This window comes from Strix uralensis, chromosome 1, assembly GCF_047716275.1.
Source record: "Strix uralensis isolate ZFMK-TIS-50842 chromosome 1, bStrUra1, whole genome shotgun sequence".
NCBI classification, from domain to species: domain Eukaryota; kingdom Metazoa; phylum Chordata; class Aves; order Strigiformes; family Strigidae; genus Strix; species Strix uralensis.
The window spans coordinates 73,755,868-73,769,121 of NC_133972.1; the positions used below are offsets into that span (position 1 = coordinate 73,755,868).

The window sequence follows — 13,254 nt, forward strand, 5'->3', positions numbered from 1 at the left end:
AAACTGAAGACATGGAACTCACCCTCGTCAGTATTCAGTCAAAGACTTTTACAAAATATGAACAGATTTGTAATTCAGACTCACTATTCATTCAAGATCGGGATAGCAATATGGAAATGTTGGCAACATTGTGGCATAGCTGGATAGACAAAAGTATATAAGCAGTTGCCAAAAAACCCCAAGTCTATCACTGTCAAACAGTAGGTAATCCAATTTTTCACATACCAGAAAGATTTCAATTTTCCATCTCTCTCTATATTTTTATCTAGAGATAACATTATACTAGGGAATAGACTTGAGTTCACATCAGTAAACACAGAAAACCAAAGCAATAGTGGTTCTTCTGCTGAACTGATGAGATTATTACTGAAACATCCCACTAATTTCAGCACAGGAGGACAATGACTCTCAGACTTAAGACACAACATTCTTTCCTGAGCAATCAAAGATATTTTGATATGGTTTCAAGATGGCGCCTCTAGAAAACTCATCCCAGTTATAAAGGAGTCAGAGATAATGGAAATGCACAAAGTGTTTTCTAAGGTGGACGCACAGGTGCAGATGATGTTTACTGAATGCCACAAAAAGGTAGAAATCTAGCTCAGCCAGTTCTATTAGCCAAAAATCTGGACAGGCAACACAGGCCACTGCAAGAGCTCAGGGATTTAACAGTCACAATTAGGGCCTCTTTATGTGGCCTTACTAAATAGTAACTTGCTACCATAATTAGAAAAATTCTAGTGCATCCTAGTTGATCTCTACACTACCTTGCTAAATACCGATTTTAAATCACTCTTCAGACAGGCTAGACCATGGTAAATATGCAGTTAATCAGCACAGAGTGCTGCTTTATAATCCACATCTATCTTGTTTATGACCGCATTTCCCTTTCTTACACGGAGCTCCAGTGCCAAATTATAGCGCGAATCTGCAGTCACTCTGTGGTACACAGGTCTCATGTGAAAGTGGAAAGTAGTATTGTAACATGAGGGGAAAAGACCTGACTTCTGGAGAAGAAGCACTGTGGAATGGTACAGCAGGAGGAGAATATGGCAGAATCAGCACTACAAGCCCAAGCCACTGTAGCTGCACAAGAGCCAACGGTAAAACAAAACCAGAAAAAGACAGACCCTAAACTTCATCAGATCAATCTCCTAACTCTGCATTCAACAGGGTTCAGTCCCATGTCATGGGCCCTGGGCCTCTGCTTCCACACCTGAGCCTGGTTTATACTGGACTCACAGCAGTATTGTCATTGTTAGATGCATATTTCACTGATAACAGCAGCATCCTCAAGTGTTCCCAAGGATCTCAGTCTCTCACTGGAGTATCTTATGCTGGCAAAGGAATAAATATTGCTCTAACTGGACTCTCCATATCTGTCAGTGTACTGGCATCAAATGATTCTGAAGCAATAATTACCCCTCTATCAGAGGAGGCAAATAGAGCCATGTGCTTCTCTTCCTGATCTTTCTGTTTGTAAACCCCTCATTTCTGAGATGGTGTCACTGCCTCCTTATGTACTGCCATATGGGGAAAGCCACTTATATTTCTTGTTCATGAGACATCTCAGCCAACTGCAGCAATCAAAGAGACAGAGTATGATCTGTTTTTAATGCTGAAAGTAACCTGAAATATGTGCTGATTCAATGATGACTGCCTATGGCCAAATGAACCCATGCATACCACCAAAGACTTTCCAGACCTCTCACCAGCATTATTTTTACTTTTTTTTTGTAATTTAACACCTCACAGGTACCTGATTATTAACCACCAAAAGTAAGGAAGGAGAAAACCATCTACTGCTGTGAAGTTTTAGAATGTGACGAAAGTTAACTAAGTCAAATATTTTAGATATCTACATTAAAAAAAAAAAAATAGAGAGTTGAAAGCATTTAAGTTTATGTCTTTTTTTTTGGCACAATTTAAAAAAAAAAAAAAACAAACCACAAAACAAACAGAATTACCTACACTTTTATGGACATACAACTCCAGGGTATTCATACACTTGATCCTAAACAAATGCTGAAATGCAATATATAGAAAGACTATTAAATGGTCTCATATAAAATTAAAATGCAACTACGAGCAAATTCAATCCTCATACTCCCCAATTCATCATAAAACTGAAAAAGCTGTTTAGACAGGAAATGATGAAAGATTAGAATTTTAACCTTTCACAATTCATAACCAGGGAAATATTCCTGCCTAGGAACATCAGGATTGACAACAGTAACTATATTTTTTTCCATGATGAATTTTTAGTTACTTGATTCATAAAACAAACGAAGTACTGTACATAGAACTACACTTTTTTTTTTTTTTTTTTTTTAACTCTTCTGCTAAATTTAGATCCCTCAGCAGCTTAGAAACATTCTGAATGACCAACACTACAGAATTTCAAAGCATGGTCTAAAAAACCTCTACAAAATTACCAAGAAGCATCAAGGACTTCTAAAGAAAGTCCTAAGTGTATGTTCATTCTCAACACAGAGTTTGCTAGCAAGGACTCCCGTGAGAAGAACATCTGCACTTCTGCAACTTTGAGAGTACTAAGTTTGAAGTGTTATGCCTTAATTAGTATTTAGAGACTTAAAAGTAGATCTGACTATATCTCTTTGAGATAAAGTAACATGCGGATCTTCTGTAAGATGCTCTAGTACTACAGGAATAATCTATTGGGCTTGGTTGGATGGGTGATTTTAATTTACTTTTCATTTTAATAATGCTTTTAAAAGCCCTTCTCCCAAAAGAAAACACACACAGATGTGCGGATTGAGAAGTGGCTGCTGCTTCCACTGAATTACAGTCCTCTTGGTACAAATGTGGTTCTATACTCCCTCAGAACTACACTCAAACCCAGATGCTCAGTTTGTGGGCTGAATCTTCAACATCTCCCTGTCTTCTGAGTAGCTTAGTAGGGGAATCTGTATAAGTAACAAGAGAATGAGACTACGGGATTCATGCAGTGTTCTTCAGATGAGGGAAAACAACAGGAAAACTTGGACAGAGACTTGGCCCTTTGGGTATGTTCATACTGCAAATTTAACACGAGTTGCACCAGACCTTAGCTCTCAAGGTGGTCTAACGCATGTGTCCACGCTGCTATGTTTCTTTTGGTTTTCAGTACCCTGTATAAAGCGTGTTTATTCTTCTCTAGCCAGCCACACCATTTTAGGGACAAATGTGCCACTAGGTGAAAACTCTAAACTGGCTCAACAACAGAAGCAGTGCTTATCTTCACAGATATTCCATACCTAATGGGGGTTTGGTTTGGTTTAAACTATTATTATTATTAAAGACTACACAGTGCAGTGGAAACACAGTACGTTTGTCCCTTGAGAGGAGAGACTTGATTCCTGCAAAGGAACAGCTGAGGAGGCTCATGTACAGCAGCAGTCTGGGGACAACAAACACAGAGGGACATGTGCATATGTAGGCATGCATTTGTGCATGGGAAAGCAGGGAAAAAGTTCACAGTTATACAACGACAGATACCTTCAGGACAGGAAATTTTTTCTCCTCCATGTTTGAGATAAGAAAGAATCAATAACAAGAAGCCTCAAGTCAAAATTACTGAAGAGAATTTGACACAATCTTGAGTTAAGAAACAAATCTTATTCTACAGTATTGCATTTCAATTGCACCCACATTCTCAGACACAGCTGTACAAGAACAACAGATATCTTAGCAATCAGCACATTTGAAGACTCCTGAAAATAAACTGGTCCTACTAAATGCTCAGAAGAATAGTTCCAGCTGGCAGGTGTCCACATACATAAAGGTATTCACACTACTGAAGAGGGAAAGAGGTTAGTGTGAGCTGTCAAAAACACCAGCGCTTTGGGCCTGAGGGATACACATGTTCCAACAAGCCTTTTCTTTCCCCATAGAATTAAAGAAGAGGCCAAGAGTTCATTAAGACCCCACATGTAAATGTAATATACCACCACCAGTCATAGCCCTGTGGGCATCATCAGGCCCTAATTGACCTGACTAGCCTCAGCTGTTGTCTCCACCAGCCCTCTCTGGGCCAATAGCCCCAGTTAAGCTCAGGTCTGTGTCCCCAGTCCTGGCTTGAGCTTAAATACCATGCCTGCCTCCAGCCCCATGCTTATCACCAGGATGGACCTCAGACTGCATTGTATGTAGCCTTCTCCCCATCCTATCTCCAGCTCATTTCCTTTTGATCCTGACTGGAACCCCTGGATAGACTCAGGCCCTGGTTGACGATTTGCCACGTCTGGGACTGCTGATGGATCCTACTACCAATCCCCAGCTTTCCCCACAGTGCTCAGGCCCCGTAGCACAGGGTGTCCCATTGGAGTGGGCACTGCCTGTGCTGGTGGCAGCCTCGGGTCCCTTCTCGACCTCCCTCACAGAGCAGCCTCGCTCAGGCTGCTCCCAGACACTATCGCTCAACAGCATCAGACAAATGTACTTCCAAAAAGGAAATCACTATTTTTAACAAAGTATTTCTTACTATTTTAAGAGCTTCTAGTCTGATCCAAATTCATCTCTCAGTAAAGAGCACTGTATCAAAAACTAATCTTCAAAGTTTTCTCCAGTCTTTACACAGAGAAAACAGCTCAGATCAAATGTGGTGTCGGTACTAAAAATTACCATAGCCAGACTACAAAGGCAAAGATGATAAAATGAACACAGTCAAGTCACAGCGAGTAACACATACTGTCTCCTGTTCTTCACTGATTATATTTTTATATTTTCAGAAACCGCTGAGCACTGCTGCCTTTCTAAAGCTACACTTCAAAAAAGTCACCTGCAAAACACAAGTGGAAGGGTTGGGGAAGGGGAAGAAAAGGATAGGAAAACCTGTATTTCAAGAAAGACAGGATTCCTTCAACACTCGATATAACAGACTGGGACATAAGTTAATTTAGATGTTTTATGCAACTGACTTGTTTGTTCGAGGTTTCAGAATGCTCTGGTCTTACTAAGTCACATTTGACCTTATTCTCCATGAAATAAATTTATTTTTCTGGTTTCTAGTATTTTTTATATTATCCTATGATATAAAATATATATTCTATTGACCTGAGAACAGCAAGAACTACTACGCAAAGTAATTAGTGTTTGCAAACTATCAGGTTCTAAATAAAAGGTTTTCCAAAGGTAACACCTTAAGGAGATGTTAACTGTCTGCAGTTTGATCAACTTGGGAAATAATTTTTTTAAAACCCAATATGAAAATACGTATGTTCAAAATATATTAAAAAAATTTTGTTCTAAGGGTTGTTACTCTCATCAGCCACCTAATGCCAAGTGTATATACTGTACAGTACCCTTCTTGTATTAGCCTCTAGAATTAGGCTAGCAATAACCTGGTATTAGAAATAGCAATACATTGACCATCTTAAATGCACTACTACAAATCAAGACATGTAAACAAGACCATAGCTCAATTAGTTTACATCCTTGACAACATTTACAACTAGAAAGATATTATAACATTAGATTGTGATAAATATTAATGGAAGAGAAAAAGTTATACCATCTGAAACTTAGACACACCAAACAAAAGAATACTTTGCTTATTTTTAATCATGAAAAAGATTTTGATCACATAGGTACAAACAAGATTTCAACAGGAAAGACAATAAGGGAAAAAAAATTGTATCACTTAAAAGAAACTGCACCAGAAGAGCTCATATCCAGACTTCAAAAACAGTAAGTGCATGAAATTGTAGTTTAAAAAGGTATTATAATGCAGCAATTTGACAAAATATCACCCCTATGTTTACCGTAAGTCAGAGGAAGAAAAAGTAACCACACTAAGCCTTGAACTGGTATTCTGACCTAAATAGCACACTAAGTTTTACAGCAAATTATGAAGGCAAGACTACTTAAAGACAAGGAAGTAAGAAAGAGGATAGCAGCAAAACTCTTTCATGAAATGTTTATGAAAGTGCTAGACTAAACTCAAAACAAATAGAGCTAAAATCTACCATATTTTTTTCTCTAGGCAGTAAATTCACACCTACCTGGGATGCCTAGGGCAATGCATTTTATATTTTATCACGTGGGAAATTACTACATAAGCTGGAGAAGATGGGAAAGTCAGAAGACTTGTGTGTAGTTTTTTGGTTTGTTTTGTTTCAGTCTTGTTTAGGAAACTGACCAAATGGGAGGTAACCAAGTGAAGCTAAGAAAGGGAAAGCATCAAGGGAAAGAAGATTAAAATAGAATTCCTCAAAGCAGAAATACAGAACAGAAAAATGCTTGTAGTCTTATGGAGAAACGGGCATCCAGAGTCGCTTGATAGGCAGACGGTAGCTTATTCAAAGAAAAGGCTGAAATATAATCATCATAACTCTATACAAATATATTAGAGGGGCAAGAAGCAAAAAAATAAATCTAATTTATCCATTAATGTCTGGGAAGACAATCAGGTGTTTAGAGATATTAATGACATTTACAGATCATAGTAAGTTACTGATGATATTCCAGAACTGCCTTCTTAGAAATCAGAAGAACACAAGAAAAAAACCTCTAACTGCTTTTTTCTTCTCCAAATTTCTTAGGGCTTTTTCTTTTGAGAAAGAGTTAGATGCACTTACAAAGAGGACTGCATGATTGTATGCAGCCCTGGAGCAGAAGTAGTCTTGTACCCAAATAAGCAGGGATTTATTTTCCAGAAAGAATGCCATTTAAAATCTTTTACTACTTAAAAGTGGTCATCCTGCCTCCTTCTGTATAACTCAGGAGTAACACCCCAGGCCTGCAGAAATAGATAAACTGAATTCCTTGGAAGTACTGAATGTCTTATAAGTTTGGAAGATTCTTACCCTGTATTGATGGAAATTATTTCTATCAGTGGATTCTTCCTAATCTTTGGCAAATCCAGTCGTGCTCCCCCCAAACGTTTTCCATTATCCTTTTTCTGACCCAGCAGTCTCACAGAATGACCTTCAAATGAAGCATAAAAATGCAGTCAATACAAAGCACAAGTACCATCATATTTGTTTTGATTTGCTCTTCAGAAATAGTGTTTATAATTCAAAGTTTGAAAATGAGAACGAGATGTAATAATGTATTCCCACCAGCTGGAGCATTTAAAAATATACACTGACAGGTAAAATAAATCATGTTAAAATGAACAAGTTATTTCATCCAATTATCTTTTCACACATGCATTTTCTGGTTTATTCAATTTAAATGATCTAAGCAGTTTCATTTTCAGATTGTCAAGCAAACATCAACATAGCAATATGTAAATAAGTTATATGGCACAATTAAAATATTTTTCCCCAAAATTTCATTCAAACCTGAATTAGTAGGTAATAAACAACTAATTATTTTTTAGCTTATTATATGGAGAACCAACACATTTCAGTCAAAGCTACCTGACTGTTTAAGTCTGAGGGAAAGTGCTGTGAGGCACATCCTGATAACATGTTCATGGCTAAACTGACTACCAAGATTTACGCATATTCCTCCCACACCAAGGAGACTGCATGTCAGAAAACTGCCTCACAGCTCCTTTCCTGAAGCCTGTAATATTCAGAGAGTAAAATAACAAATACTATCACCAACTGCCTACATAGTACATTGGTCATACCATGTCCAGTCCTATATTTAAAGAGCACAAATGACAGGGTTCACTAATATTCAGAAGCAAGATCTAACAATGAAGAATAAAAACAATTAACTGTATATTATTGCAACAGGTGGTGTAATATGTGCCCAAGTTATATGACTTGTATCATTTATTCCACAAAGCCTAGAACAGGTAGATAATGGACAACAAGGGAAAACTAATGCTAGATACCCGAAAAAAGAAGGAAAGTAACCACTACTTGGAATGGAGGAAATAGAAAAAGCACATATCTGCTGAAGTTGGAAAACTCTTTGGTAGTACATTAAACTACAGCTACAGTCTGTCAAGTATTTCTGAAAAGAAAAAAACTTACCTTAAAAAGGGAGGGCGGGGAAAGGAAAGCACGAAACTATTAAGTACTAGCTACGCTATATCCAGCACAGCAAAGTAGATAACCAGTTCCGATCAATTAAAAAACATGTTCAACCTAATCTCCTAACTTACACTATCAACAGCTATTTAGAAAACTAATTCATCCAACAGTTAAAAGTCTTTTTCCACTACCTGTTTTGAGGTGTCAAATCATTTTTGAATAATGTGGCATTCATACTCTGAATTTATTTCTGTGATACGGCAACAACAGCCTAGAAATAAATAACTACTTCTAGCATACAATCTTTCTCAGGTTTTTTAAGATACATAAAAATTCTCAATCAAAAGTGTGATCTAATGAAGAAGTGAGCAGGACTGGCCTTATATCATAATAGTTAATACTAAAAGGACACATTATAATGTCAACAGGAATTAAAAGGCATTATTTTTTCAGTTGCATTTGACAAAAATTTCATTACATCCTGCTGTGAATTTACTAATATAGTACTTGTGATATTAACATTTGCTAAATTACTCAGTTCTCCCTTTTCATTACAATAACAGCAATATCTTTGTCTCACAATACAATCAGTTATTTTCCAATCTAATGCTTCATTAAGGAGTTGCAAGCATAGCAACATTTTATTTACTTGTATAACAAAAGTGATTGCATTATGGTAGGCATAAAAATTAAACTATAAGCAGAGAACATTCCGTTTTATATTTCCTAATACTGTGGTTTATTTGGAATAAACAACCAGTTGACCTATTTTTAAAAATATTCACTTGCATTATTGTATTAAAACTGTATTTGGATTTATGGCTGAAAATACAGTAGAATAATTCACAGTATTCTTAAAACAATCAGGCTTAACAACATAACAACAAGATACCCAAAATTTAAAATTCATACATTTAGAACTGGGGTCAAACCACCATTCTGAAGTTTAAAAAACAAAACAAACAAACCACAAAAACAACCTGCTCCCGCAACAAGTAATATCTCAGAGTGAAGAATCAGTGAAGTTTGATTCTCCTCTGAAGGTGTACCCTCACAACAAACAGCCATGTGAACTAGTGCTCTCTAATAAGGATTTAGCTCATGCTCTCCCTTTCTCGTACTGGGAACATTAATCAAAGAGGCAAACTTTTTCATGGAACTTATGAAAGAAGTGTATCCATTAGACTACAAAACTTACCATAAATCTGTTTGAAATTTGTCAAAGGACTAAAAACTAGTAAGGAGGGAGGGAAATGGAAATTATGACAGACCTGTGCAGAGGCACAACTTAATAATCCATGTTGTCTTAGGAGAACAGAAAAAAACCCAACAAGCAGTATGGTAGTCTAGAAAAATCTTGTTAACCAAAAGTCCTGCTTGTACCTTCTTACAGATCTTTGTCTTCCAGATGATAGGCAGGTTACCAAATACATCAGAAAAAAAAAAAATCTTAGGACACTTGCACATATATAACTCATATTTATAGCCTCTCTTACCTTCAGAGACTTTCTTAATTCATGAAAGAAACCCCCAGCTCTGTGACGACCTCCCACATGATCTACTGAATGCTAACGCCCACCCCAATGCCGCGCCTGAGCTCAGGAATATCAATGGCCTGGCAATCAAATATGGCAGCTTCTTTTTACAGGAAATATGGCCACAGTTTTTCTCATATTCCTAATGAATGACACTAAAATTGAAGTTAATATGAGGCTTGCAAAACTTGGGTGGTGCTCAAGAATGATAACTAACATCCCTGTACTTTTCACTCCAGACACCAGAGGATAAAAAAAAGCAGTATTGGGAGATGAGTTTTAGCAGAGTTTTTAATGCCTCCAGAAAGCAAGCAGCATATGCATATCCAACTACAGGGATTTGTGCTGCAGGCACACTTAATTTAACTTTAAAAAAAAAAAAAAAAAAAAAAGCTCAGTTACAGTAGTTGTGACCTTAAATCCTTTTTCCCCTACTCCATACAAGGACTATTTTGTTTCATTTTAAGTAATCACTAAAGCATCTGTTTACAGCATTGTTGCTATTAATAAAACATAACTTGATAAACACTGAATCATACTTTTTCACATGCTGTAGATCTTTTTTTCCCCATACTTAATTCAAGAAAACTTAAAAATAAATATTTTGTCGTCTTCAATAAGGAAAAGGCTAAGCAACTTTTTTATTTTTTCTTAACTGTCTAACCAGCATTATTAAAGCCCACAAAAACATCAAGCATAATAGAAAAAGCAGTAATTTAAAATCTCATTTATGACATCCTTTCAAAGCTTAGAATGGGGCAAAACACTGCAATCAAGTTTTACTTCTAAAGCATTTTATCTGATTAAGATACCTTCTCTTTGACTTTGTAGGTTAGATTACAATTTAACAAAGCAAAACAGGTGTCCCAAACTTAAAAGAAGTCTTTTTTGGTTTGTTTGTTTTGTTTCTTTTTTTCTTTGGTACAGCATTTTTGAAAACTGAGTTAATCACACTTCCACTTCCATAACAATGAGTGCTCCATCTCAGATAGCAAACAAGAACCACGCCCTTTTTTTGATGGCTCACTAGAAGAGGCAAGCTTTGAAACACAGCTTAATGACGAACAGATCTAGTCGGGTTATATTTCGGAGCCTAAACATTCTAGTCCTATAAGCCTCTTCTGCCGTAAAGATAAATTATGTACTTCCACATAGTCTACCAGCAGATAAAATTCTATTAAAAAAAAAAAATCTTAAAAGGTTAATTAGCTACTTAGATCATACTTCGGAGCAGTTTTTCACTAATTAATAGATAATTAATGCAGATTACAAAACAACAGTACTACTAACCAAGTCCAGTGAGGAAGCTTATACAAGCAGAATCACTTACATCACGCATAAATGAAATCAAGCTAGAAAAAACTTGACATGAATCAGAGCTCTCTAGTTTTCAGAACCGACTGCTTAAAATTAAACTCATCTTTACATATAAGACAGCAGACACAATTCACATTACTTGGCATTGTTCGCAGAGAGGATGAGGTTGGAATTAATTAATCAGGATATTAAATCCTACTGTTAATCTAAAAAGGGGCTTTTAAATGTGTCAGTTTGATAAACCAGTGTGCAGAATGAAAATATTTTTAAGGTATATATTTTCACTTGTTAAAAAAGATACAAAAAGTAACATAATATTAATGGCATATACATATACATTTAATAGCAGATGTATGTGCTTTGGGACTCTGAGAGAGAATGCCTGATCTTGAATTACAAATATACAAAGGGAAGAGGTAATGGAATTTCTTTGCCATAAGCTTGTAACAACATTAAACATGCTGTGAACCTCAGGCTACTGTCAGACCCCTGTGACCTAGACCTACAGAAGCATGTTAACAATATTAGAACAAACAGATTCAAACTGGACTGGTAGTTTGCTATTTTGATCAAGGATAGTAAGGGGAAGTGACCCAGCTTAAACATCTTTAGTTAACTTTAAAAACTGCCTATCAGTGTTGCAAATACCTATCCGATATTAATAGACCTCTGTATTTCAAAGAACAGTCAGCTTCACTCAGTCCTTAGGATGGCACCCTTCAGTAGCTGCTGGGAAATAATATCTGCTTGAAAGATGGAAGAGGGCATCCAATGAGGGTCCCTCCCCATCTCTGCACACCCTGCTGGAGCTACACAGCATGCCACTGAGACACAACTCCCAGCCAGGCACAGAGCAGTATTTCTTAGCTGTTAGCTTCAAAGTTCAGTGCAGGTATCTCAAGCAGCTCAAAAACATGAGTCTAAAGAAAATCCTCAAAGATGCAGGAAACCCCAACCTTGGCACCAACAATTTCTATTGTTTTCAGCTTGTTCTGTTAGCCATTCTTTCCCTTTCCCAGTTACATCATTATACTTAGAGGTTATTCACCATTTCCTGAAAGACTTTTTTCCTCACCACAAGGCTGCCAATGTACTGTTCTGTATTTCCCAGCTGTCTCTGACCAACCTGCCTGATGTTCTCCAGCATCTTCAGGGAAAAGGATTAAGCACTATTTCATACACTCTTGCACACATTTCCTTCCACCATTATTCTCTTCTTAATGAACACAGAGGTTCCTTTCCTTAAGGCTAACACTAGAAAAAACGGCACATGGGAACAGTGTAGCTAAGGAAGGCAAAGCCACATGAAGGGAAAACAAAGTAGTAAATTTCTCCAAAGAAAAACAAAAGGAAGAGCTGTAAAGAAGAACCAATAACAGTGATAAAGACTGAGAGGAGCATCAAGTAAATATAAAAGGTGAAAAGAATTAAAAAAAACTTACATGAAAGTAATAAAACCAGTCAAGAACATATTGAAAAGAGAGGCTAAGAAGATTAAATTAAAAAAAATGTATAAAGGCAGAAGAGGCAAATGAGGAGCTATTACAAAACTTTGATATTGGATTTATTTCCAGAGTTATGTTCTTCTAACTCTGTAACTACTGGGTAAAAACAACCTTCTAAACAAGTGATTTCAGATCTTCTGGCTAGACTAACAGAAAAAATAGCATCTGAAATATAAGGATGCAACACAAATTGCCTAACACAGTCTACGGCTAACCTGAACTGTTTCTCATATTTGAGCCCAAACTCTTCAATTTGGTGGCAATTTAAACCCAGCCTTGGTGAGCTCACAGTGGACAGGCAGGCTCAGAGCCTGAAGCCTGGTCTACCTCTGATGGCAAGAGTCCATATGTAGCAAGGGCAGATCCCAAGCTCCTCTCCCATCTCTTCTCCCTGCCCTGCAGCACAAACAAGCCGTCCCACAACAGACATGACTGACTGCAAAGGAATCCCCGAGCTCCCCAGAGCAATCACATGCTGCCAGACACACACAAGTGCAGAAAAAACGACACTAATCGGCTTAGGGCTTTGCTGTGTGAATGCTCCACCCAAACCAACCCCAGCTGGCCAGCAGCATGTTAGCTACATAGTGAAGGCATCCCTGAGTGTCATCCATGGGATTTCCTGGCTCAAGTAAATACAGGGAGCAAAGAAAAGTCAAACCTAACTGGAAGATACATGCCCTGCTCCTGGCCAAGCAACTAATGTAAATTATTCATCCTCTAGATCAGTGAAGGTGGGGATGTTGCGTAACAGTCAAGTCCTTTTCCAAGTGATGTTAGGCAGGAACTGGGTCCATTACAAGGCAGGGAATAATTCAGACTAATGCTGTCAGAATTACTGATCTTTCCCTGTGTGTCACAGTACCAGAGGAAAAAGCATGCCCTGGGCCAGGCAACCAGTCCCATCAGGATGCTGATAGCAGGTGGTATGTTTGACCCAGTCTCTGTAATTCAGAAGTCTTTCAC

The 13,254-nt window shown here is 37.4% G+C and overlaps 1 protein-coding gene across 4 annotated transcripts in view; it reads right to left on the reverse strand.

Moving 5' to 3' along the window:
* Window positions 1-13,254, reverse strand: part of CDKAL1 (CDKAL1 threonylcarbamoyladenosine tRNA methylthiotransferase) — a 421,037-nt gene that overhangs the window by 261,421 nt on the left and 146,362 nt on the right. For all 4 annotated transcript variants that reach the window (XM_074870845.1, XM_074870828.1, XM_074870837.1 and 1 more), the window contains one exon: window positions 6,807-6,927. In XM_074870845.1, the coding sequence (XP_074726946.1) occupies window positions 6,807-6,927 (121 nt within the window). The remainder of the gene's footprint in view (window positions 1-6,806; window positions 6,928-13,254) is intronic.